At 46.2% G+C, this 27,316-nt stretch overlaps 1 protein-coding gene across 5 annotated transcripts in view; it reads left to right on the forward strand.

Moving 5' to 3' along the window:
* The window catches only part of ZFYVE26 (zinc finger FYVE-type containing 26), a 62,098-nt gene that overhangs the window by 23,741 nt on the left and 11,041 nt on the right, over positions 1-27,316 (forward strand). For all 5 annotated transcript variants that reach the window (XM_079913214.1, XM_079913213.1, XM_079913212.1 and 2 more), the window contains 19 exons: positions 912-1,031; positions 1,126-1,290; positions 1,847-2,065; positions 2,680-2,782; positions 3,581-4,326; positions 5,210-5,406; positions 7,575-7,679; positions 9,216-9,338; positions 9,727-9,903; positions 11,212-11,458; positions 12,527-12,625; positions 14,677-14,840; positions 15,895-16,031; positions 18,245-18,276; positions 19,068-19,204; positions 20,145-20,365; positions 22,959-23,106; positions 23,331-23,540; positions 24,019-24,237. In XM_079913214.1, the coding sequence (XP_079769340.1) occupies positions 912-1,031; positions 1,126-1,290; positions 1,847-2,065; positions 2,680-2,782; positions 3,581-4,326; positions 5,210-5,406; positions 7,575-7,679; positions 9,216-9,338; positions 9,727-9,903; positions 11,212-11,458; positions 12,527-12,625; positions 14,677-14,840; positions 15,895-16,031; positions 18,245-18,276; positions 19,068-19,204; positions 20,145-20,365; positions 22,959-23,106; positions 23,331-23,540; positions 24,019-24,237 (3,569 nt within the window). The remainder of the gene's footprint in view (positions 1-911; positions 1,032-1,125; positions 1,291-1,846; positions 2,066-2,679; positions 2,783-3,580; positions 4,327-5,209; positions 5,407-7,574; positions 7,680-9,215; positions 9,339-9,726; positions 9,904-11,211; positions 11,459-12,526; positions 12,626-14,676; positions 14,841-15,894; positions 16,032-18,244; positions 18,277-19,067; positions 19,205-20,144; positions 20,366-22,958; positions 23,107-23,330; positions 23,541-24,018; positions 24,238-27,316) is intronic.

Raw genomic sequence — 27,316 nt, forward strand, 5'->3', positions numbered from 1 at the left:
GGGACCCTCTGCCCAGCATGTACCAAAATTCCAGGCTCTCAGCAGGAAGGCAGGTGTTCAGCATAAACCACATTGTACAAACAGTTTAGGCACAATCAGTCGCTCTCATCATTTAGAGAAAGTTTTATATCAGTGTAGGAAACCGTTTACTAGTCAAGTTCACAGACACCAACCAGGGACCAACCTTGCAAGCAGCCCTTTCTAAGGATAGCAGTCTCAGGCCTGCTGTGATAACTCTATTCTGCACACCCTTCCAAATCACTTCTGAGCTGTTGATTTAAAAGTCCTTTAACATTGACATAGTCCTTCTAGGAAAGTATGCCGTGGCATACACAATGCTGTTTTTATCAAACAATTTCCCTCTCCCTCATCTAGTACTTATATTCTAAAATGAATGTAAATATTATCCAAGCTATTAATAATATTCAAGCTGACTGGTTTCATGCCAATCAATCAGGAATTAACTTAGTACCTACTGCATTTCCAGATTATCCCAAGTATATGGGAGTACAGGAGAGGTAGGAGGAATAATCTCTGTCCATAAAGTTATTTATAGTCTAGTGAGGGTGTCAAGATACAGATAAGATCCCAGCTCAAGTTCTCAGCTGAAGGAAGTACCAAGGCAAATGCACAGGAAGTGCCTGATCGGCTTGGGACAGCGATTCCCTAGGAATGCCAGAGCTTCTGGGTCTGCTGCTGTGGACAGCTGAGGCATCTTGCCAGAGGTAACCCTGGAACAGTGGGCGTGGAATAAGCCCAGTATGCTGGTTGTCATGAAAAACGGCACAGCGTATGTTTCTTCCTCAATATTGGAGAAGATAAAACTTCACAAATAAATACAGGACTGAGTGTCAATCTCTGAAAGTACCTTATTTTTTTCTGCATTCCTTCTCGATTCATCCTGTTTCCAGGTCGCCGGCTAGACCACGTATTCCTCAGTGCTGATGGCATTCGAGGTTTTCCAAGCGTTCTTCAGCAGATCAGTAAGATTCTCAATTACCCACTTCTGTCAGCCGGACAAATCAAACCAGGTGAGCTGCTTTACTACCCCTTTTTAACCTCCCAGCCTCGGAACATGAGGTCAGCATCAGACCTCACTTTTTCTTTCTCATTTGCTCTCCGTAGAGAGTGTAGAGGAAAAGGGGGGAGGTCCCCCACGGTGCAGCATTGCTGAGCTGCTTCAGATGTGTTGGCCCAGCCTCACCGAGGACTGTGTCGCTAGCCACGCTACCCTCTCCCAGCAGCTGGAGCAGATCCTTCAGTCACTGAGAGAAGCACTACAGCTGCCAGGTACAGGCCCGACTGCATGGGAGCAGATGAGGTTGAAATGGGGAGAGGACACAGTGGAACGGGAAAGAGTACTTTGGAGCAGAGGCTGAGGACTCAGAAGTGGGCCCTACCAGCCCTCTAGTTAACCAGGGCCTGTCTCCTAACTAATTCCACCTGTTTCCCCACCTCCTAAGTGAAGGGCTGCTTAGCACTTCATTAGCTGGAACATTTTTCTCATTCCTTATGAGAGATATACCCAGAAGGGACTCCGTAAACATTGATTAACCCTTCCGCAAAAGAGTGCTGTGAGCTTCACAGAGCTGTTCCACCCGAGACATGGGTGAAAATGGAACTCTCCACCCTGATTTCTCCAGACTCAAAGCTCTTCCTGGCTGAGAATCACTTGTATAAGCAACCAACTTAGGATTTTATAACTGCCTTGTCAGCGTAGCAGCCAGGCTATAGGATGTCCCATGCAGTGTACAGAGGCCCAGTTCCCATATTGTTCGGAAACTGACCCAAAGCCAGATGCACAGACTCAACACTACATGCTTTCTCCTTTCATAACTCTTCCCAGAGCCCAGGAGTACTCCACTCACCTCCCTGGTGGAGCAGGTGGCCGAGAAAGCTCTGGAGGCAGAGGCCCACCCTGTGTATATCCAGACTCAGCTCCTCCAGAAGAACCTGGGCAAACAGATGCCGGCAGGCGGCAGGCAGACTGACTACATGGGCACCTTCTTCAGGTACTGCAGCACCCTGGCTGCTGTTCTCCTGCGGAGTTTGAGCTCTGAGCCTGGTAAGTAGCAAGAAAGAAAATAGAGTCAGGACTGGCCCACAAGTGTTTAGGGGCAAGGAAGAGGAAGGCACACACTGAAGAGGTTCTGGGTACAGCGGTAGCAGAGGACACTACGTATGAGGTCCTCTGTTATTCACCTCTGTGTTTTATTCACCTTTGTCTCCTTGATGCCTCGTACAATGGTACAGCACATGAGAGTATTCAATACATTTTGATGGCATTAATGACTCAAAAATACCTCTCCCAGATCTTCGATCTATTGTGGATATGAGGACCCACCAGGGGAATTAAGTGTCTGAGTCGAGTGCCAGATTCTTACTCAAGTCCACAGAGCGAGTATTACCTACACTTCAGTCATATCGAAGGGAGCAGTCTGGGCTGTCTGTGGCTAGGCCTGCTCACTGAAGTCTGTCTGTAGTTGGAAGTCTTTAGAACAGTGGTAAGGCGTAGATAAACCTGTGGTCAGCATCATGTCAGGAATACCTTTTACCTAGAAAAATATCAACAGAAGGGCTTTCCATGTAGTTTTGACGCTACTTTTTTATTAATTCTGGAAAACAGCGCTCTGAATGTTGCAATCAGTGGTGCAAAGATCACTTTCTTTACTTTTGCAGATCACGTGGAGGTCAAGGTGGGAAACCCCTTTGTTCTCCTGCAACAGAGCTCTTCCCAACTGGTGTCCCACCTCCTGCTTGAGCGACAAGTTCCCCCAGAGAGGTAGGAGCCAGGCCTGGGCCTTCCTAATTGTTCATCAAGGAAACCAAGGGCTCAGTGGGGCTGTGTTTGAGTTCAATACAGGAAGTTGAGATTTCTTCCAGACTTTTCCCTTAATTTGCATTTACTCTTATACAAGCTACATTAAAATTCAGTGTACCTCGTTTCTTTCTCTCTCTCCACCTCTAATGTTTATATTGCAAGTATAAAATTAAGGGGACTCTTCACTTATGAGTAGGCAAAAATCCAAAACTTTGATAACACATTAGTTGGCGAGGCTGTAGGAAAACAAGCGTTCTCACAGATTGCCATCAGGATAGAAATTAGTACAGCCCCTGTGGGAAGGCAGTTTGTCCATATCCACTAAAATGACAAACCACATTTTTGACCTAACAGTCCACCTTGGGGAATTTATCCTTTGTTATAAGTATGAAAAATGCTGTATGTACCAAGTCATTTTATTATAGCTTTGTATGGCATAGCCATTGTCCGCTAATAGGAGACTAGTTAAATTCAGTTTCTTCCACATAATGGAATGCTATGTAGCTGTAAAAAAAAGAATGAGGGGCCTCTCTGTAGGGGGCTATGGACAGATCTCCCAGATTTGTTATTAAGTAAAAAAGCAAGGGGCAGAGAATTGGGTCCAACAGGCTGCCTTTTGATTTAAAAAGAGAGGGGGTAGAGGGAACAATTAGAGAGTCTATATTTACATTTGCTTGTTTACACATAAAGAAATTCTGAGATTGAGTGATGGTGCCCAGGCACTGAGGCCTTACATGCCCTCTGCTTCTCTCCCTCCAGGCTGGCAGCCCTTCTGGCCCGAGAGGGTCTCAGCCTGAGTGTGCCACAGGTCATTGTCAACTGCTGCTGTGAGCCCCTTGCCCTTTGCTCTTCCCGTCAGAGCCAGCAGACATCATCCCTTCTGACCCAGCTGGGCATTCTGACCCAGCTGCATACCTCCCACTGCCTGGAGGACCTCCCACTTTCTACACTGAGCTCCTCAAAGCCAACCGAGAATCCCACGCTGGAGAGAAAGCCCCCCTCCTCCCCGAGGGATTCATCAGGCCCAGCCCTCACCTCCTCTGCCTTGGCCTTCCTTAAGTCCCGCTCAAAGCTGCTGGCTACGGTGGCCTGTCTGGGGGCTTCCCAGGGGTCAAAGATCACCAAGCCCGGCTTGTCTTGGAAGGAGCTTCGTGGCCACAGGGAGGTGCCTCTGACTGCAGAGCAGGTAGCCCAGGAGTGTGAGCGCCTCCTGGAACAGTTCCCTATGCTTGAGGCCTCCCTCCTAGCTGCCTGGGAGCCCCTACGAGGGTCCTCCAAGCAGGGGCAGAGTCTGGCAGCGGGTCTCTGCGGCCAGGCCAGTCTCTCTACCGTCCTCCTGGGCCTGCATTCTCCCATAGCCCTGGATGTGCTCACCAAGGCCTTCGAGGAAGCCCTGGTGGCCAGAGATTGGCACCGGGCCCTTCAGCTCACGGAAGTGTACGGGCGAGATGTGGACGACTTGAGCAGCATACAGGATGCGGTCCTGAGCTGTGCTGCAGCAGGTGGTGAGCAGAAAGCCGTGCCTCCCTCCTTCACCAGTGGTAATAGTATTGGGCATTCACTGAGTGGATCACCGCATCTGATGCTCACAGTAACTCTAGAGAAAGGTGCCACCATAATCTCATCATACTGAGAGGCGAACGAGGCTCAGAGGGTAGGAAACTGCCCAGGATAGTCAGTGGTAGAGCAGAGCTTAGAACCCAACTCCATCGAACTTTAGGACAGGCACTCATAACCAGTATTCTCAACCCTGCATGGCAGAATCGTTGTGACATTCTATGAACTACAAATATCAGAGCCCCGTTTACAGAAGTCCATGATAGGGTTCAGGCAAGTGTTTGCTTTAAAGTAGGGGTCAAGAAGGTTTTTCTGTAAAGGGCTTTGTAGGCTGTACAGGCTCGGTTGCAACTACTTGGCTCTGCCGTCATAGCATGAAAGCAGCCATAGACAATACATAAACGAGTAAGCGTGGCTGTATTCTAATTAAACTTTATTTATAAAAACAGAGTCTGGGCCTGTTTGACAGCTCCCCAGGAGACTTTGATGTGTACCCAGAGTTGAGAGCAATGACCTACAGCTGTCCACTAGGGGGAGCAAGAGCTGGGCGGGCTGTGGGGAGTGGAGAAAATCTTTCCTTTTTCCTCTCCTTTCGCCTTTTCTCCCTCTCTTCAGAAAGTCCCGTGACTATGATTACATTTGCATGAAGAGAAACAGGGTATCGTATTTCTCCTATAGTGTTCCAAGTGTAAAAACTAATTTAGGTCAGAAGGATCTTCAGGATCCTCCAAGCTTCTGTTTTGTGAAACTGAACAAAGCCCTTCTCTTAAGAAGTAACCTGGACTCTTGAGCTCCGGCGCCAGCCTTGCTGAGCATCTTTTTGTCTTGTAGTCAAAGAAGGTTGGCAGTACCTGTTTGCTGTGAAGGATGCATCTCTGAGAAGTCGGCTAACACTGCAGTTTGTGGACCGGTGGCCCCTGGAGTCATGCCTGGAGATCCTGGCCTACTGCATTTCAGACACAGATCTCCAAGATGGGCTGGAGTGTGAGCTACAGAGAAAGCTAGCAGAGCTGCTGGTGTATCAGAAGGTATAGGATTCGGCATCAAGAGAAAGGAAATAGCCTTCTCACCTTATTACCAACTCCAGCCTGTTCTCATGTGATGGTGGATTTTTTTTTTTTTTTGTGGTACGCGGGCCTCTCACTGTTGTGGCCTCTCCCGTTGTGGAGCACAGGCTCCGGACGCGCAGGCTTAGCGGCCATGGCTCACGGGCCCAGCCACCCCGTGGCATGTGGGATCTTCCCGGACTGGGAGCCCGTGTCCCCTGCATCGGCAGGTGGACTCTCAATCACTGCGCCACCAGGGAAGCCCGATGGTGGATTTTAAGAAACAGAAAATCTGGGGCTGGCTTTTGCTCTGTATCTTGCTTCTGCTCTGTATCTGGCTTCCGTTCTTAGGTGAAGAGCGAGGGAGCCTCTATCTGTTTCCTATTTTATTTACTCCTGTAATCTTAAATATGTACATGTTAGACAAGGATTAAAAATTAATAATAAAATTAACACTAGAATGGTGCTTTACAGTCCACAATGCCTTTTTCATACGTACAGGCACACCTTTTTTTTTTTTACTTCATTTTGCTTTATTGCACTTTGCAGATACTATGTTTTTTACAAATTGAAGGTTTGTGGCAACGCTGCATTAAGTAAGTCTCTTGGCACCATTTTTCTAACAGCACTTAACTCACTTCATGTCTACGTGTCACATTTTGATAATTCTCACAGTATTTCAAACTTTTTCATTATTATTATATTTGTTATGGTGATGTGTGATCAGTGAACTCTTTTTAACTATTTTTAAAGATTTAGTTATTATTTATTTATTTTTGGCTGCGTTAGGTCTTAGTTGCGGCACGCGGGATCTTTTGTTGCAGCGTGCAGGCTCTTCATTGTGGTGCAGGGGCTTCTCTCTAGTGGTGGCGTGCAGGTTTTTTTCTTCTCTAGTTGTGGCACGCAGGCTCCAGAGGGCGTGGGCTCTGTAGTTTGTGGCTCGTGGGCTCTAGTTGAGGCGCACGAGCTGAGTAGTTGTGGCATGCAGGCTTAGTTGCCCCGCAGCACGTGGAATCTTAGTTCCCTGACCAGGGATCAAACCCACGTCCCCTGCATTGGAAGGCGGATTCTTTACCACTGGACCACCGGGGAAGTCCCTGTGATCAGTGAACTCTGATGTTGCTATTGCAAAAACATTATAGCAAGATGAATGCTCAAATTAATTGCTAAAACTAATTTTTTAGCAGTAAAATATTTAATTAAGGCATGTAAATTTTTTGTAGGCAATGCTATTGCACAATTTATAGACTACAGTATAATGTAAACATAACTTTATTTGCACTGGGAAACAAAAAAATTCGTGTGACTCACTTTATTATAATATTCACTTTATTGTGGTGGTCTGGAACTGAACCCACAGTATCCCCAAGGTATCCTTGTATATGTGAGCTCGCTGTATGTTTTATGTATATTGTGTCTTGTTGTTCAAGAGTTTTTATAGAATTTAATCTCCTATGTCTTTTTTAAAGATTGTTTTAAACTTCAGCTAAATTTCAAGAGCCATTTTGAAAGGGATGCATGAGAGTGACAGTTTCACAGTGAAAAATTTTTGGATATATGTGTCATATTCAAGATCAAGAGGCTCAGGAAGACAGATTTCGATGGTACAGCTACATAACAAGTATACATATATGCTAATTTTTCCATGTGTGCTTGGAACTGAACAGAGCCCAGAGCCCAACCAGGGAAAGTGAAAGTGGCAGGTGAAAAAGATTTTCTTTCCACTCTTCCATAGCACTTTTCATGCAGAGCTAAAATGCTGCATGAAAGGTGATCCCACAGAGCATTCAGGACAGAAGAATAACCTCTCTAGAGTTTTGAGCTGGAGGGGCAGGGGACAAGTGACTCCAGAAGACTGAACAAGCTGCAAAGCACAGAAGCCTCTGAGGATTGTCCTCCAAGTGAAAGGCCCCAATCCTGGCCCCCCCACTCAGCCTTTGCTCCCTGATTATACTTGCTGGATAGGTTCTCTCACCTCTCCAAACACTCTTTGTCCCATTCGTTCTAATCCCTCCTCTGTCCTGGCAAGTTCTGACAGCCTGACTTTGGGACAGAGACCTGGGGATGGCCCATCCCTGGAAACTCCAATGACTTATTCCTGAGCAGAGTAATTGCAGTGTGGTTTGATAGCTTTTTCTGTCTTTCCTTAGATTCTAGGTTTGCAGGCTACCCCCGTGTGGTGTGACTGGCAGACCCTGAGGAACTGTTGTGTCGAGGACCCATCAACTGTCATGAATGTGATTCTAGAAGCCAAGGTACCATTTTCCTGGGTACTATTCCCCTTCCTCCTCTTTCCAGAGTTGCTGTTCCTTAGCTGGTTATGTAGACCTCTTTCCACGTATCAAGGTTCACATTTTTTTCTATAACTACACAACACTTTTTTTTTTCTCTTTTGTGTGTGTGAAATTTACCAACATACCTAGAAGAATAGAGGATAATAGAGTTGACACTTTTGTACTATCACCCTTGTTTTCATTCACAAGATTTCCTACACTGTTTACACTAGGTACAGAATGTGTACCTAGCACTGGAATGGCTGGAGCATGAGGCACGAGCATCCTCACCTTTTCTAAGATGTTACAACATTGCTCTTCAGATCCGTCGTCCTGTCCCTGTTATTCTCCCACTCACAGTTCCTGTTGTTCCGTCTTCTTAGCAACTTTGGCATTGTCCAGCTTTTCACTTTTTTGCCAATAAGATGGTATGTCATTATGGTGTTAATTTACATTTCCATGATTACTAATGACCTTGATTATCTTTTCATGTGTGTATTGGACATTTGAGTGCCAAGGAGACTTTTTTTTACCCTTTAGGGAGCTGATATACCATAGTTCAAAATGAGGTGTATTTATTCAGATGTTCATTCATCCGGGAAACCTTTACTGTCTGTTATTTACCACTGCGCTAGATGGTGTTGAAACAAAGATAATTAAGCTTAGTCCTTGCCCTTGTGCAGCTCACATTTTGGGAAAGGAGGGAGCAGGGCGGGGCGATGCGAGACACATCCCTGGGCGATTGTGATATACCAAGTGACCGAAGTAATCCCAGACTAAGGTGGGGCACAGCCAGGTGCCTAAGACAGCCCAAGAAACAAGGAAGCATCCTGAAGAAGGTGGCCCCAGGCAGAGTTGTGGGGAGGGCCTTCCAGATGCCATCATATTAGAACACATGGACAAAGCTCTGGGAAGCTTTAATCCAGAGTTCACAAATTTGGTGTTGGAAGGGGGAGTAACAAGGGGTGATATCAATGGAATCCAACCCCAACATGTTTGTTTGGCCCATGTAGTATTGCTCTGCAGAATTTTTAGTTTTCATATTGATTTCGTTGCCAACCTTGTAAAATAGGGAATTTTTTTAATTAAAAAAGTTTTTTTGGCATTTTTAAAAGTCTGGCACCACTGGGCCTGCACATTCATATGGCAACAGTCAGAGCTGAGCAGGCACTGTCTCCTTTGGACAGTCTTTTCGGTCTTCCCCACTTCCTTAGTATCTTCCCAGGGCTGACACCGAGTGTCAGTAGCTATATGTCATCTGTTTCTTTATTATAGTAGAGCTAAAAGAAAAAGGACATCCTGAACAGTCAGCCTACTTGGATCATTTTCATAACTTACCTTGCCACTCTAGTCCTTTATGATCCCACTTTAGTCCCACAGTGAAGTTCCCATCAGCGCTTCCCAAACTTTCCTGGGGCTTTAGCAGACTCAAGACTCCTGAGAAAAATCAGGCAAGAGCTGGATGAGTGACAAGGCCAGGAATTTAAAGGGATTGAAGGCATGTGTGTTTCCTTCCAGGAGTATGAGCTGTGTGAGGAGTGGGGCTGCCTATACCCCATTCCAAGAGAACATTTAATCAACCTACATCAAAAGCATCTTCTCCACCTTCTAGAAAGAGGCGATCATGAAAAGGCTCTGCAGGTAAGCCTCCAACTCTTCCCAGTTTTGGTAGGGGATGAGAAGGTTAGTCAAATCAGGTGGCTCTGTTCCTGCTGGATCCCATGCAAAGCATTCGCAGTCTCAGATCTGCCCCTCCGTGTCCTTCAGGAGCTGGTTATAGTCACCTTCCCTACAGGTGCCTAGCCCTGCATTAGGTGCCAGACGGGCAGCTGGGTCCAAGACTCTGCTGATCTCTGGTCCTGTCAAAGCCATCATTTGTGAAGCTTTGGGGGTGGTGAAAAAATGAGTGCAGAGAAGGGGCTAATCCTCAGTGACTAAACCTGAAGGTTCTGTTCTCGAACAAAACAAGGCTGTTCTAAGAGTTCTTCTACAGGTCTCACCTTTCTCCTCTACCTTCCTCCTGCAACAGCTCCTGCGAAGAATTCCTGACCTCACCATGTGCCTTGAGGTCACAGAGCAGTCCCTCGACCAGCACTCTAGCTTGGCCACTTCTCACTTCTTGGCCAACTACCTCACCACCCACTTCTATGGAGAACTGACTGCTGACCGACACCGTGAAATCCAAGCACTGTACATGGGATCCAAGGTCAGGAGGAGAAGGGGGTGTTGGGAAAGCATGCCTGAGGGAGGGACTGCTGGCCCATCTCCCACTTCAGAACTTGCCCTTCCAGGCACCTGCCATCCTTGACCTGTGGTATATAAAATCTTGACCCTAACAGCCCACCACATCCCTTAGGACTTACCGTTCTCTTACTGCTCTGCCTCCAAAGTGAATTTTACTGTCCTCTTAAATTCTCTTTATGCTTTCCTTGGCATCTGCTATACCAAGCCTTCTCAATTCGGACCATGAATTAGAATCACCTGGACTTTCTAAAAATAGCAGTAGTTAATCTCCACCCTAGAGTAATTAAAACCGAACCCCTTGGGACAGGGCCTGCCTATCTTCCAGAAGGATTCTGATGCGAGGATTTAAAACTACTGCTTTAAATCCTTAAAACTACTTTGTGCTAAAGGAAAAGGGTTAATTGTCTAGGCAATGAGATAAGTCTTTACCTTTGATGTGTAACCTTGGAGACACTAATAGAAGAAATTATAAGCTAGAAAAAGTAATCCAGTGAAGGAGAGTTTGGGGAGAGATAAGGCCTTCTAACTCTCTAATAATGATTCTGATTGGAAGTCATATATACTGGCCCCCTGAGTGTAGAACTTGCCCCATGAATAGAATGAGTGCTGGGAGAGCCATGAATATGACCACGAGCCTATTGCCAAGAGTTCAACTATGTAAAATGATTCTAAAGAGGATACACCTTTTTTTTCTTTTTTCTTTTTTTTTTTTTTTTGGATGTACTGTACCTAAATGGAATCTTTGAAAATTGGCAATGAGAAGAGCCAGTGAATGTATTTCAAGCCCAGGAATAACCGCCTCTAGGAGGAATTTAGAGTCATCATTCACCTGGAGAACACTGGAGGTGCCAGGTTCAGTCCACCTTATATTGCTTATTCTAGTAAAGCCTCAAATGGACAGAATGGTGGCTTTAAGGATCAGGCAGGGGTCAACCATGCCTGGTTGGTCTAGGCCAGGGGTCAGGAGACCACCACCTGTGGGCCAAATCCAGTCCTCTGTCTGCTTTTATAAATCAGGTTTTATCAGGTTTTATAAATCAGTAGTTGCCACAAAGACCTTATGGCCTATGGAGCCTAAAATATTTACTGTCTAAACCTTTACAGGAAAAGTTTGCCAGCCTTGCTGCCTAAGAGACTCCTAGCCAGTTTCAGTAGCTGGCCAAGTGCCCTTTGGTCCCAGATACCCTTCCCCCTTCCCAGTAAGAATCTTGGCTTTCTTCTGAAATTCGTGTCCTGTTTTCTTCACTCTGTGGCTCTGCCCCACACCCAGGTCCTGCTAACCCTGCCCGAGCAGTACCGGGCCAGCTACTCCCACTTGTCCTCTAACCCCCTGCTCATGCTAGAGCAGCTGCTCATGAACATGAAAGTGGATTGGGCCACCATGGCTGTGCAGACTCTGCATCAGCTGCTGGCTGGCCAGGAGATTGGCTTCACCATGGACGAGGTGGACTCGCTGCTTTCCAGATACGCAGGAAAAGCCCTGGACTTTCTGTACCCTCTGCGGGAGAAACGCTCAGGTAACCGCCAGCATCCTCGATGGGGGTTCTGCATGGAGAAGGAAATACCATGCTACATCCTTAGTTTCATTTTTCCTCTTTTATACTTTTGAGTTGATTGAGAGTGAAAAGATACACTTCAGGAGAGATAGCTCTTTTATATAGGAGAGATCTCAGTCTTGGAGGAAGTGGCAGGCTAACCAGAATGAAAGGATGGTAGATAACCACCACGTGCATAATAATATAAAGCTTCGGGGGAAAAAAACATGCTGGGGGGTACTTCCCTGGTGACGCAGTGGTTAAGAATCCGCATGCCAATGCAGGGGATACGGGTTTAATCCCTGGTCTGGGAAGATCCCACGTGCTGCAGAGTATCTAAGCCGTGTGCCACAACTACTGAGCCTGCGTTCTAGAGCCCGCAAGCCACAACTACTGAAGCCCACGTGCCTAGAGCCCGTGCTCCACAACAAGAGAAGCCACCACAATGAGAAGCCTGCGCACTGCAACGAAGAGTAGCCCCCACTCGCCCCAACTAGAGAAAGCCCGCATGCAGCAACAAAGACCCAAAGCAGCCAAAAATAAATAAAAACAAAAAAACATGCTGGGGGTGGTCTCTGTCTGGCCTTGGTGCACTGGGCTCTAAGTGCCATCGTTTTGTACTGAGGGTGTGCGCTATTCCAGGATCACATCAGATGCCACTAGTGTGGGAACTGACTCAGCCTCTTCTAGAATGAAGAAAATGAAATAAATGGGGGCTGATGTTCCCAGCCAGCTTTTTTTTTTCTTACTCCCTACCCTCCAGGACCACCATTTAAATGTCTTCTACTTCCCCCTGGGCATCTTTATTAGATGTATTTTGTAAAATCCTAGTGTCTACTTCATTTATCTCACGTGCCTAACACAGTTTGTTTATTGAGGCATTTAAGAAGCATGCTTGCTGTCGTCTTAGAAGTACCTCTGCCATTCTTTGCATACCTAGTAGAGTCATGGGATGACAGTGAAACCAACAGGGCTTTGAACTAAATGCCTAGCACAGCAAGTAAGGATGTTTATGATAGAACAATCTGTCAACATTTTCCCCCCCTACAGATCCTGTGACTTACCTCCAGGAAATTGTCAGTCCGGCTTCAGACCTCGAGACCTTGTCTAGGTCACCGTCAGTGGAGTTCTCTTCTGTTGCTGCTCCTGGTAAGGACAGGTTCTGAGAGTTACCCATTTTTCAGTTCAATCTTGCCTTACTCTGATTTTCTGATTCTTTTGCTTCTTTTTTCATTTCCAGTCACAACATTCTTATTGTTTTTCTTGATTCTTTCCAGCTTTTTGTATCCCAGAAAATTCAACATACAATCGATTCTTATTATTTGCAGTGGTATATCTACGAAGGCTCCACAAACACTGAATTAGCAAATACTAAACCACTGCTCCTAGGGAAAATACGCCCACGCGTGTGTGTGATTACATGTGTGGACATGCGCACACACACACACATTTCACGTACATTATAATCTCAAATTGGAAACAATTCATCCCAGTAAATTCTATTTTCTTTATTTTACAAAAGAGAAAAAGAGGTTCAGAGTGTTAAAGTGCCCTGCCTGAAGCCACCCCATTAATGAGTGCCTAATGAGCCTTTGGGATTCAAACCCTGTCCAACTAGCCCCAGAGTGGATCTTCTTACACTACCCTGCTGCACTGTCCCCTACCATCTGCATCCTCTGGTCATCTCTGTATGAGAGCTGAGATAAGAAAGGGAAACATTACCTTGTTCAACCCCAGATGAGAAGCTGTATACCAGGCAACTCAAATTATTCACCACTCTGTGCATGTCTGCAAAAGCAATGCAAATATTGATTTTGAGATTACAAACAAATTTTAGCGAGTAGGCAACTTCACAAATACGGAATCTACTAATAAGGAGAATCGACTTATTTAGCCCTTATGTTCACTCTGACCCTGTCCTGCAGGTAGTTATTTATATCTGTCACCCACACAGGGTGCAAGGTCCTTGAAGGCCTCTGCCATGTCTTGGTCACCCCTTTTCACCACCCCTCTTCTCCCACAGTCTCCTGACTTGCCTAGTGGCCTACACGCAGAAGCAGCTCAGCAAGTGTTTGTTTTGCCAACAGGAGAGCAGACTTCTGGGGAGAGGTCGACAGCCCGTCTTCTTCTGGGTGCTGCTAAGAGTCACTGTGTTTTCCAGTTCTCTCTTTCTGTGACCTGCCAACATCGTTCTGCTAGTTGACAGGAAATCTCCTTAGATATCATAAAACAAAGACCGTGGCATTTCGTGGCCGTGCTTTGAGCATTAGCCTTGCTTCACAGTAATCAGCAGACCTGACAGAAGGGCTCAGACGTACAGGCATGTGAGCAGCTTCACAAATCTGCATGAGGCAGCCTGAGCAGCTTTGGTTACTTAATTTTTTTAACTCTTTATTACAGAAAGTTTCCAGTACACGAAAGTAGAGAGACCAGTGTAATGAAGTGTCACATACCTATTACCCAGCTGCAATATTTATCATGTCAGTATGACCATTCTTGTTTCATCTTTACCCCTGTCCCTCTACTGGATTATTTTGAAACAAATCCTAGATATCATACCATTCTGTTTATAAATAAAACAGGGTATATCTCTAAAAGGTAAGGACATTTATAAAACAAAACCATAACATCATTCCCATACCTAAAACCAAATTAATGATTCCTTATTATTATCAACTATCCAGTCACTCGTCAGATTTCCCCAGTTGTCTCATGAAGATTCTTTTTAGAATTGGTCTTTCTAGAATCAAGATGTAAATAATGTCCACACATGACATTCGACTAAACTCTCTCTTAAATCTGTTTTAATCAGTAGGTCCCGCTACCTCTTTTTATTTGTGGAGGAAACTAGGTCATTTGTCCTTTAGAGCTTCCCACACACTGCATCTTGCTGACTGTCACCCCATGGCAATCTGGGTCTCCGTCCCCTGTGTTTTCCAGTACACTGGTAGATAGATCTAGAAGCTTGATTTGATTCAGGCTTAATGTTTTTTGGTTAGTACATTTGATAGGTGGCCGTGTGCCTTCCATCAGGAGACGCACAATGCTCTTTTTGCAGTCAGCCATCGATGATCAATAACTGGATCTATGCTATCAGTAGGGTTTGTAAAGTGGTACAGTTCTAACTCTCTCATCCCTTCTTTGTTTATTAGCTGGACTACTGATCACCTTTTACTCTGACTTCTGGCTTTGACTCCCAGGTGTCTCCATTGTGCATTCCCCCAGTCCGAGGGAGAGGAGCTTCCCACAGAGTCAGCCGCCACTGGAGTTTGTGCCCCCAGCAACGCCCCCTGCCAGGCACCAGTGGGTACCGGATGAGAGTGAGAGCACCTGCATGGTCTGCTGCAGGGAGCGCTTCACCATGGTAAGCAGCGTCCGTCTCCGGCTTTACCTGCAGGAGAAATTGAAGGAAAGCTCTACTTCCTGAGCTTGAGTTTATAGTCACCTCCTGTCCCCAAGAGGATATGGGTATGTTCAGAAGAACTGACTACCAGATCTACGGCTCTGGGTTTACCTTTGACCTGACCAGAATATATTTTCTGAATTTAGACAGATGGTAGACACCCTCAAGGAGCCTTAAATTCTAAAATCTCTGCCATTCTCATGAAATAAATAAAAAGAGCCAGAGTGGTATTGCATGGGAGGAGTCGCCAAATGTTGGGGCATCTCGTTTCTAGCTCCTGTGTCTTTCGCAAAAAGACGGGTGACCTGGTACTGGTTTTATGTGCTGGCGCCAGATGACCTCAGTTCTAATACCAGCACTGCCTCTTACTAGCAATGTGACTATTAACTTTCTCAGTCTCAGATGCTCACTTGTAAACTAGGGATGCTAGGTTATTTGGTTCATGGAGCTATAAACACTAACTACAGTAACAAATGTTACCACCCTGAACACAGTACCTGACTGGCACAACAGCTCAGCTGATGAATAGGATGACGATGCAATTTCTCTGTGTCTGTTTCCTCCTCGTGTATAAAAGCAGTGTAATATATCTGTCAACCTCTTATGAAATAAGGCAGTATTTGTAAAAGCATCTTGAAAAAAACACTGTTTCATCATCATCAATACCATGTAGACATGTGATCCTCATTGGCTGAGAAAGTCACTTCTTCCCCACTGCTTTTTGCGGTGTCTTCACATGTTTCCTCCACAGTCAGATAAGACTTGTCAGGAGCTATTGAAAAACTGTCCATGACTTGGACATCTTTGCCCATCAGATGAGAGAGATCTTTAAATGTCAGCTTCTTGAAGGCAAGGACTAGTGTGTTCTTTTCTCAGTAGAGGCCCAAGCACATGGTATTCTTAGTAAGTCACAGGTGGCTAATTCCAAGGATAAATGGATTGCCGGGTGCTCAAGGTCCTGCAATCTCACCTTCTCTTCCTCCCTCCTCCTTCTCTTCCTGATGACACTCCTCAGTTTAACAGGCGTCATCACTGTCGCCGCTGTGGTCGGCTAGTGTGCAGTTCCTGCTCCACTAAGAAAACGGTGGTGGAAGGCTGCAGAGAGAACCCTACTCGCGTGTGTGACCAGTGCTATAGTTACTTCAACAAAGAGTGAGTGTCCTGCAGCGGGGCCGCTGCTGCTATTGACCACTGCACCCTCCCCCGGGTCCCGACACTCCTAGGGGTCTCGTTATGGAAAGCGTCTCCAATCTGAGCAATTACAGAAAGTTTTCATTTCACATTCACACTGAAATGCCATTCACTCTACAGTGTAATGTTTGACCCTGCTCAGAGAGACTTCTAAGAGAGGAAGTAGGGATGAGTAGAAGCAGAGATCAGAGCTCTTACATGATGTTCTCTCTGGGATCAGGACACTTAGTTCTTCGGCCTGTCCTCTAACTGAGGCCATGGGCCTGTCCCCTAACTGAGGCCGTGGATCTTAGTTTGCCAACAGCCTCACCTCTTTTCCAGCCACTCTCGCTTCGGTTGGTCTCAGCTGGACTCCAAAAGACACTGAATGTTGGGGCCTCACTTGCGTCAGCTCTCACTGAGCTCATCATTCTGGCTTGTTATCCGCAACTAGAAGAGCCCACACACTTTCCTGTGCACAGTTCAGCTGGGAACAAGCCTCAGAAACTGCTCATGCCTCTGGCAAGATAGGTCAAGACTGTGTTTGCCGGCCCAGTATTGCTCAATTTTTTCTACTTCTTCTAGCAGCAGAGGAGGGTGAAACTAAGACTGCTAGAGCATGTGGGAATAGGAGCCAAAGCAGCTCTCCAAGAGCAAAATCACTTTGAGTTCTTCATGTTTTACTAACAGACATAAAGGGATTTTACATTCTGCCCAGTAGCTCAACAGCATTTTTGTGTTTCTTTTACTAGGAATATTCTTTTAACATTATTTACCATGGTGATTACTGACCTGATAGGAAGGAAGACGTGCCGTGTTCATACCACAGTTTCTGTGACCCTGGCATACCACTGTCTCCCTCTGGGTGGGGGACAGGGAAATTACCCATTTATCATACTGCTGAGATTTGAAATGAGCAGTTGGTATCAGTGAGGATTCTTTCATTCAGCAATCACTGAGCAATAATCACTTTGCCCTCGAGGAGCCCCGATTTTAGTGGGGAGACAGCCAAAACACAGACCACAGAGCCCTTGGGTAAGTGCAGTGTGGAGACACACCCAGCTTAGCCCAGTGATCTGGAGGGTTTTCTAGAGGTGTGGCACTTGGTCTGAGACTTAGAGGATGAGAAGTTGGTAGGAAAAGAAGCCAAAACAGAGCATGCCCCAAAGTGGGAGTAACAACTGCAAAGGTAGGGGCAGGAGAAAATGTGGGTCCTTTGAGGAAGTGTAAATAGGTAGGTGATGGGCTAAGGTTCTGGACTCAGAGGCTGGCAGCTGAGCTGGGAGGACCTAGGGAATGGCAGAGAGGCTTGGAGCTTGCTCTTTGAAGCATGGGCCGGGGTTGACCAGGAGGCTCCTCGTGCAGATGCTAGACCTGGGCTCTGGCCTGTGACATTGGGATTTAGTGGTTGGTGGCACCAACTGAACTTGATCAGAGCCCGTAGCAGTGTGGGGAGGACTCTTATGGGTTGAGCAGAGGTCATGGGTGGTAGGAGATGGTCTCAAGAGGCAGCGACGCCATAAGGAGCTTTGTCTGCTAAACTGCAAATGTGGAATATTTTACCCTGAGGAGCTATCAAAGAATTTGATAAAAGAATTTTAAGCAGAAGCAAAATATGACCAGATTTGCTTTTTTTTTTTGAATTTTTTTTTTGCGGTACGCGGACCTCTCACTGTTGTGGCCTCTCCCGTTGCGGAGCACAGGCTGCGGACGCGCAGGCTCAGTGGCCATGGCTCACGGGCCCAGCCACTCCGAGGCACGTGGGATCTTCCCGGACCGGGGCACGAACCTGTGTCCCCTGCATCGGCAGGCGGACTCTCAACCACTGCGCCACCAGGGAAGCCCCAGATTTGCATTTTTGAAAGCTCGCTGTACCTGCAAAGTAGAGAATAGCTTGGTAGAATCAAGGAGACCAATTGGGAAGCTACTGCAAAGACTCTAGCATTAAATGATGAGGGCCCTCTCTGAGGCAGGGATGAGGAGAGAGATGGGGACATTTAAACAGGTATTTTAAATGGAACGGGCAAGAAATGGTAAGTGGTTGATTGTGACAGGTGAGGGAGAGAAAAGAGTTTTGGATGATTCCCTGATAATCTCACTAGAGTAACAGTAAATGTCAGTGCTATACACTAAGCTCAAAACAAAGAGCAGGAGGAGGGATTCAAGCATTTCACTTTTTCTTTCTCTGTTTCCAGTGCTCCAGAGGAGAATCCAGGACAACCAGGGGGTAAGGCTGAATCACATTCCCTGTGACTTTTTTTTTTTTTTTTTGGCCACACAACCCAGCTTGTGGGATCTTAGTTCCCCGACCAGGGATTGAACCCACACCATCGGCAGTGAAAGCGTAGAGTCCTAACCACTGGACCACCAGGGAATTCCCTCCCTGTGACTTTTTGTCTCTGTGCTCAAGTTGGCTCGTCCTTCAGCATATCTGCTGCAACTGACACCCTCAATGACAACTCAGTTCAACAGGTTGACCAAAGAAAATTCTTGGCATTTCTGTCAGGCTATTTCCCTTAAGGTTTGTCATCATAGTAACTTATCACACTGGCCCATTAGCTTCCAGCATCGAGGAGGCCAGCAGCCAAAGAATTTGGTCCTTAACTTTTAGTAGCTTATTTCTCTTCCTTCCCCCACTAGGTTTCCCTTCACCACCATCCTGCCTTCTAATGCTCCCTCCTTCCCCTCGGTAATCACTATTAATAATTTGGGCAAGTTAGTTTTTAGAGTAGCCAATGGCTCATCCCTCCATTTGGGAAGCATGCAGCATTCAGAGTTTCTCGTGTGAAGCAACAAGTTTGTGTGACAAACATTGTAACACTCATTCCAGGTCTGTGCCTGGGGAAGAAAGTTTGAGGTACCCAAGGTGGTCTCCTAAAGGAAATAAAAGGGACCAAAAGGAGAGAAAGGGCCCTAAGATATCAGGCAAGGATCTGCCTGCAGCTCGTGGCTCCCTGGGCTGGGCTAGACTGGACTACCGGCCAGTGAATGACACATGAACGGCATTTGTCTTCTCAGCACCAGACAGCCCCAAGAGCGAAAGCCTTCCATACTCAGCTGTGGTGAGAGTCCCCAAAGCAGCTGAGGTGGAATGGATTTTGGATCTGAATGAGGAGGAAAATGAGCTGGTGCGGAGTGAATTTTACTATGAGCAGGTAATAGCAATAAAATGTGACGGTCATTTGAGTTTCCTTATGATGTGTAGTAGCATGGCAGGAAATGCAGAGTTGGGCAGACACAAGCAGGCCTTCACTTGCTCACAGTGTAATATCATGGGAGCTAAGACAAGTAAACCACTTAAAGCAGAAAATGAGGAACAGCTTGAGAAATACACAAGAGGAAATCAGGAAAGCCTTCGTGGAAGAGGTAGCATTTAAGAGGAGCCTTGGAAGTGCGGTAGGAGTTTGACAAGCAGAAGTTTGGGTGTCCTGAGTGGAGTGAGGATAGGAGAAGGGCAAAGAGTTCCAAACTCTAACATCCAAGCGAAGGCACAGTATCAAAAATGATAGGCGAATTAGAAGTGGTTTAATTTGGAGAGAACATAGGGTGTTAATAGAGAGGTAGGAAAGGTAGGGTTGACACAGGCTGTTTATGTGTAGGGCCTTGTACTCTGCAGTAAGATATATGTACTTGGTAGGCATCAGGGCCACGGAAGGTTTCAGAGTGTGCTTTAGGAATATTAATTTAGCAGCACTATTTCCAGTGGCTTGAAACAAAGACTTCTGCAGGTAGCCAGACAAGCAAGGTGACTATCGTCCAAGCCAGCATTAGGAGCACCTGCGCTGGTGGGACAGTAGACTAAAAAAGAAGGGCACCTACAGGCATTCCCAGGAAGTAGGTAACACGTGGACACAGCTGCCTTCCGCCCAGTAAGGAGACAAAAACCTAGCAGCCAGAGCTTTGCCAGTGCTACCTAGAACTTCTGAAGTATGTTTAGCTCTACTTCTGCTGTGCCGTGGGATTTTTGGCTCCTTCCCCCAGGGTTTTTCAAGCTTTGTGAAAGGGGAAGAGTAATTCCTCCCTCCCAGCTACATTTGAAGACTGCTTTGGTCTGGGAACTCACAGTGTGCTTCTCTCCTCGTCCACCTGGGCCAGGCCCCCAGCGCCTCCTTGTGTATCGCCATCCTGAATCTGCACCAGGACAGCGTTGCCTGTGGCCACCAGCTGATTGAGCACTGCTGCAGGCTGTCCCAGGGGCTCACCAACCCGGAGGTAGATGCGGGGCTGCTCACAGACATCATGAAGCAGCTGCTCTTCAGCGCCAAGATGATGTTTGTCAAGGCAGGCCGGAGCCAGGACCTAGCTCTTTGTGACAGGTAAGTGGAAATGAGTCTCTCTTCTTTTACACGGTGGTCATGTCTGTCCAGCTTCTTTTTCTGACCCTACTGTGGGTTTTCACCTCCCAGTCCTCTGACAAGACATGCTGAACTGTTTTGCGTCTCCATTTGACGTTGATGAAATGCTGTTACACAAGCAGTCTTCCTCACCCTACGCTGACAGCCTGTGTGCTTCTCTTTCCCTGAGTGGATCCTCAAGGCAGGTTCTCTAGCTATAGAGTCTTTCTTTTCCAGTTGGAAAGAAAGACTTGGGTTAATTTGTAATGCACATCAATTTTGGAGAGCACCTTTAGTCTCTGTGGAACTTTCTGCCTTTTAAAGGAGATGTGTCCTCTACCCTAGCCTTGACCAAATTCAGACTGTGGCCTCGGAGTTCTGGGTAACAGATCTATAAAGCGCACTGCGGACTGGTCTGTCCCTAAGTCCCAGGGAGGAATGTGAGTCATAAAGTAGAAGTTTCTATGGAAAAGTGAGGATTAGGCCCCAGCTCCCTATGCAGCCTGCTCTGCCTCCATTCATTAACCTGACAATGAAAACTCCCAGTTCCTGGCTTATCCACCCAGATGTGTGACTCACGTGCATTCCCAGCTCTCAGTCCTAGCCAGATTTGAGAGCAAAGAGCATAATTTTCTTTGACGTGTCAGTGCTTCAGGCACTTGCCCAGGGTACTGGCCTGCAAATGCACCAGATAACAGAGAGTGCAGTGACTCTCAACTTCACCGCTTCCTAGCTCTGTAACCTTAGATGAGTCTGTTAACCACACTGGGCCTCGGTTTCCTCCTCTAGAAAATGGGGATGATAATAATATTTATTTCCTATGGCCGTAAAGTGAGAGTACTGTATCCATATAAAGGGCTAAGAACTGAGCCTGTGTACTCCAAAAATGTTAGTTTTATTATTCTTACTAACAAAAACCAGAAGGTTGAGAAAGGCAGAAGGAGGTGGGACAGAAAGTGGAAGGAAATATAAAGGAGTTAATTTCACTCATATCAAGAGGCAAAAGATTCTACATCATTTTTCAAGTTGACAAATGAAAAATGAGCTGTATAATATGTTAAATACAATTTTTTAAATAACCATGAAAAGAACCAAAACTCTACCAATTTATCAGAAATGGAGAAGGGAAGGAAAGAACAGAAACCATTTTATATAGCAAAAGGTAGAATTTAAGGCAAAAATAAAGATATATCTAAATATTTCTCAACTATCAGAAATGTAAATGAGATAAAATCTTATTAACAGAAAAGGATACTTAGATGGGGGCTGGAGAACAAATCTAACAGCAAGTCCTATACTTCCTTCAAAATCTAATATAGATGGAGGAAATATCCACTTTGGGTTAAGGGAGCAGAAATTAAGGAAGTCCTTGCTTCAGTGGGATTCTCACCCATCCCCAGGTGCCATGGGCTTCTCTGACACTTAATAGCAGTGGTTTCAAATTACACATCCTTTCTTCCCAGCCCTGGAATCGGTACACTCACTCTAGGGAATCGCTGCACTTGTGCCTAGTTGCTGATGATAGTAGATTCGTCTCTCGTGTGTGTTTAGAACTCCTGGTTTGCAGAGTATTTTTCCGCTGTTTTTAACTCATACCTTCTTCTGTAGACAAATAAATAAATGTTTAAAAACAAAACTCACACCACCTATTACACACGTCCAATACATTATGATACCGAATTTGCTTTTACACACTATGCTCTCCCCTGCCCATCCCCACTAGGTTGAGAATCACTGATGTACTGAATCCCTTTCCAGGGAAATCAGTGGACAAGTCAGGATCCGCAGGGGGTTTTGATAGAATTATGATACAAGATTCAAGAACCTTGAGTGTAGGCCTGTCTCAGGCAGGACTAAACAGAATGATCCCAGACAGCTCTCTGGGCTCTGTTGTTATAAGGTTTTTGCAATCACCAGGTGTCAGGAATAAGATCAAAGGCAGCAGTCCTGGTAACAAGAGTCTATCCTTAACCCAGAGAAAGGATGTCAGGTCCAGGGCACTCGAATCTGAGGGCCCTGCCCAGCAGCACCTCCAGAGGATAGTAGTGATGTGACCTCTGTACTGACCGGGAGTGCAGGCTGCCGATACAGTCCATATACACTCTCCCAAGCAAGCAGGGTTCCAGAGAACCAAAAAGAAACGGGTAGCTTGCGAGCTCCCAGCGTCGGTATAAAGGCCTTGCCTCAAAATAGGAGACCTGAGTGTCCCAGAGCGTCCGTAATCCATGTATTGATAGCTAACGTTTGATGAGTGCCTACAAAGCCCTAGACACCATCCTAAGCTCTTTTCCTCTGGTTATTTCATTTTATCCTTAAAACTCCCCATTATTCTATCCATTTTACAGATGAGTAAATTGAGGCTGAGAAAGGTTAACTAACTTGCCCAAAGTCAGAGAGCCACTAAGTGATAGAGTTGAGTTTCCGAGAGTCTGACTCCAGAGTCTTTTCTCCCATGTACCTCACAATTCTCATTACCACATTTCACATTGGAAATGAAATAGAAAACCTTTAAGCAGCACCTGTTCTTGGGATGACCCTGTGGAGCCTCACTGCCTTGCCCTTTTCCTCCCTGTAGCTACATCAGCAAGGTAGATGTGCTGAATATTTTAGTTGCTGCTGCCTATCGCCACGTGCCATCTCTGGATCAGATCTTGCAACCAGCCGCAGTAACCAGGCTAAGGAACCAGCTTTTGGAAGCTGAGTACTACCAACTGGGCGTTGAGGTGAGGCACAGACAAAGCTGACATCTACCCCAGCGAGTTACCTCCTCTAGTTGTCCTTGGCCATGGGGAGTGTCTAAGGCATGACAAGTTTGCCAGTGTGGGAGTAATGGCAGGTGGGGTGGTGGGGAGGGAAATGATTGACACCAAGGGGATAGAGTTGGTCTTTGGGACCCTCAGGCATGGCTGTGGGTGCCTCCCCCTAAAAGGAGCAGTTTTTCCTCCAGGTCTCCACAAAGACTGGCCTTGATACCACCGGGGCATGGCACGCTTGGGGCATGGCCTGCCTCAAAGCTGGGAACCTCACCGCCGCACGGGAGAAGTTTAGTCGCTGTCTGAAGCCCCCTCTCGACCTCAATCAGCTGAGTCATGGCTCAAGACTGGTACAGGATGTGGTTGAGTACCTGGAGTCCACAGCGAGGCCACTTCTATCCGTGGTAAGAGCACAGCAGGCAGAGGGTGGGCTCCAGGGCCAGGGGGAGGCCCAGAGGCAGTAATGGCCTGGGGAAAGTATCAGCTTCCATTCAGCTGACAGTGGCAGCCCTGGCTCAGAGCTGTCAGGTTTGGATTTCGTTCTTTCCATTATATATGGTTAGATAAGTCATAAAGAGTCAAATTTCAAAAAAAAAAAAGAAAACTAATTTTAAAACAATGAAAATCACATATAATCCCATACCCAGACTTAAGCAATATTTAGATTTTAGTGAATTTTCTTGGTTATGTTTTTGATTTAATTGGTGTTGTACAGTTTATAATATATAGAAGTTTATATCCTGCCTGTTTTCTACCCTTAAAACTATATAATAGTGAGCACTTTTCCACATTGTTAAATATTCTTTGAAAACAGTATTTCCAGCGGCTGCTGAGAACTCCCTGAGTTCCATTGTTCCCTCACACTCTGTCCTCTCTTGGCAGCAAGATGATGATTACTTGGCCACCTTGAAAGAGCTGGAAGCTACCCTTCGGACCCAGAGCCTCTCTCTGGAGGTGATTCCTGAAGGGAAGATCATGAACAACACCTACTACCAAGAATGCCTCTTCTACCTGCATAACTACAGCACCAGCCTGGCCATCATTAGCTTCTACGTGAGGCACAGCTGCCTGCGGGAAGCCCTGCTGCACCTCCTCCAAAAGGTGGGACTTGCAGACGTGGCTGGCTCTCCCACGGCAGTGCCTGCTTTGCCCGCTTGGCTTGGCCCATCCAGCTTTCATGGAGGCAATAACCCCCCCTTAACCTTACCCCAGGGTTGAACTATGAGATCATCTCTGGCAAAGTCAGGTCCAAATGGCAAATTCTAGGGAATTCCCTGGTGGTCCAGTGGTTAGGACACCACACTTTCACTGCTGAGCGCCTGGGTTCAATCCCTGGTCAGGGAACTAGGAACCTGTAAGCCTCATGGGCAGCCAAAATACAAAACAAAACAAAACACAAATGGCAAATTCTATCTGCACAAATCATGATTTGATGAGTGTGCGAAAGTCTTAACCTGGATCCCAGATTGCCCTTCTGACGGGCAGTGGCAAATTTCATCCCTTCTCCCAGAACATTTCGCAGAACCAAGTAATAGCTGAGAGCATGGTCTCTGGAATGAGATGCTTGGTGTAAGTGGTGTGACCTTGAGCAAATTGCCTAACCTCTCTGTTTCCACACACTTCCCACCTGCTCTGGGCTGTGTCCTGCTGCCGACCCCACTGCTCGTCCACTCAGGGTTCTTACCACAAAGGCCAGGAAGCACCCATGAGCCACATCCTAAATTTGGGGCCACAAGTATCTCATAGAAGGAGAGTGTGCCCTCCTTTGTTTCTTCTGACATCCTCTGCCCTCCTCCCACAGGGGGCAAAGGCACCCCTGAAGTGCATTATTTCTTTGGAGCCATTGTTAGGACTCTGTTTCACCATGACTCTTTGGCCTTCTCTTTTTTATCTGAAAGTCCCATGCAATTTTTCTGAGGAATTGAGTGATTAGTACCAAATTTCATATAAAATTAAAGGAGCTTGAGTTATGCTTTAATTCCAGTCTGCTGCCTTTATCCAAAATGGCGGCCATTGAAAGTTTACAAACAGGCATATCTTCTAGGATTCCTCCAAGTGGGTCGACAGTACAGAGTCCTGGTAACCATACCCCTACAGGACAGCGAAAGGGAAGTGTTTTCACTACTGCCGTAGCTACCGTGTCTTAACCGGGTGTCAAGAATATTGTAAAAGTTATATTATTTGGCATTTAATTGCTGAAACCTGTTTCCCTTCCCTCAGTTTCCTAAAGAGTTTGGAGGTAAAGCTACTTCTCCTCACCCAGTTCTGTTGCTTCTAACTGATGACCACTCCAGAGGGTTAAGCTGCTTACTTACTTATTTTGGTAAAAGCTGACGGCAGCATTGCCCCTGCTTTACATTCGTCAGAGCTAGGAAAGAAGGCTTCTTTTTATCTCCTGTAATCACAGCTACCCTTGAACTGAAGTATCTTACCTTCTCAAGCAGGTGGGGAACAACAGAAAAAAACATTGTGAAAACTATGACTGAATGCCTAGAGCATGGAAGACGTGGTGTTTCCAGCCTCATTCCCTGCCTTTTCACCCCTTACCCACCACATTGCCCCAGAGTGAGCTTTCTAAAACATAGTACATGTTATTTATGTTATTCTTAATTCATGGTATTCCTCCCTCTAAAAGGCCTTCAGTGGATCCCCATGGCCACAAGATGCAGTCCAAATTCCTTAGCATGAATGCAGGACCCAACAGTATCAGGCCCCCTTATTTCACCAGTTTATTTTCACTGCAAATCCTATCTATGCTCTATATTCCAGACTTGCCAAATTACTTAAATTTTCCTGATCGTACCATGCCCTTTCTTACTTCCATGAGTCTGCATTGCTGTTTCCCCGTACCTAGAATGCCCTGCCCCTCCTTGTTTTCTTGGAAAACTCCTGTTTATCCTTCCAGACCCTCTGTATTGAGCATTCACCTCTTCCTATAAACCGTCACTGTACCTAGAACGTAACTCTGTTACTGCATTTATCCCACTGGATTGCAACTATTTGTTTACAATCGTGTCTTCGCATCTGGAGCGAGAAGGCCCATATTTACCTTACCTGGTGTCTTCAAGTACCTGGCCTAGTGCTAGTTATGAATGAATGAGTGGATAGATGAATGGATGAAATGGAAGTTCTTTTTTTTTTTTGGCTGTGTTGGGTCTTCTTTTCGTTGCTGCACGCAGGCTTTCTCTAGTTGCGGCGAGCGGGGGCTACTCTTCGTTGCGGCGAGCGGGCTTCTCATTGCGATGGCTTCTCTTATTGCAGAGCACAGGCTCTAGGCATGAGGTCTTCAGTAGTTGTGGCTTGCGGGCTCTAGAGCGCAGGCTCAGTAGTTGTGGTGTACAGGCTTAGTTACTCCGCGGCATGTGGGATCTTCCTGGACCAGGGATTGAACCCGTGTCCCCTGCATTGGCAGGTGGATTCTTAACCACTGTGCCACCAGAGAGGTCCAAAATGGAAGTTCTTAAGGGGTTGAATGGCCAAATGGTTTTCTTTTCTATGACTGTGGAATGGGGGTTTATGACTCATGGTCTCTGAACCACAGTTGAACTTCAGAAGTGAGCAGATTAGTATGTGTTTGCACTTTCCTGATGAGTTGGTCTATGATAGTTATCATTTATTCATTCATCCAAGAAATAGTTATTAAATAGCCAAGGACTATTCTTCACAATAGTGAAGAAAAAAAAGGCAGACAAAAATAGTTGCTCTATAAAACTTACATTATAGTAGGGAGAGAGACAATAAACAAGATAAATAAGATGTATAGTGTAGGTGACAAGTAATAAGAAGAGTGAAGTGGGGGAGAGGGAAGGGACGGATTGTGTAATTTTAGACAGGGTGCCCAGGACAGATGACATCTGAGTAAAGGCCTAAAGTAGATGGGGAATGAATTGTGCAGATTGTGGAGGAAGCATGGTCCAGGTGGAGGGAGTAGCAAGGGCAAAGGCCAGGGCAGCTTGAGCAGAGTAAGCTGGGGAAAAGGGTGGTAGCAGATAAGGTCAGAAAGCTAACAGGGCCTAGATCATATAGAGCCTTGTAGACATTATGAGGACTTGGGCTTTGTGCTGAGTGAGAAGGAAAACCATTGGAAGATTTTGAGCAGAGACGTAACGTGATCTGACTTATGTTTTAACCGAATCACTCAGGTTGACTGGTTGGCATTAGTCAAAAAAGAGGCAGGAAT

Source organism: Stenella coeruleoalba (assembly GCF_951394435.1).
Source record: "Stenella coeruleoalba genome assembly, chromosome: 2".
Classification (NCBI taxonomy): Eukaryota; Metazoa; Chordata; class Mammalia; order Artiodactyla; family Delphinidae; genus Stenella; species Stenella coeruleoalba.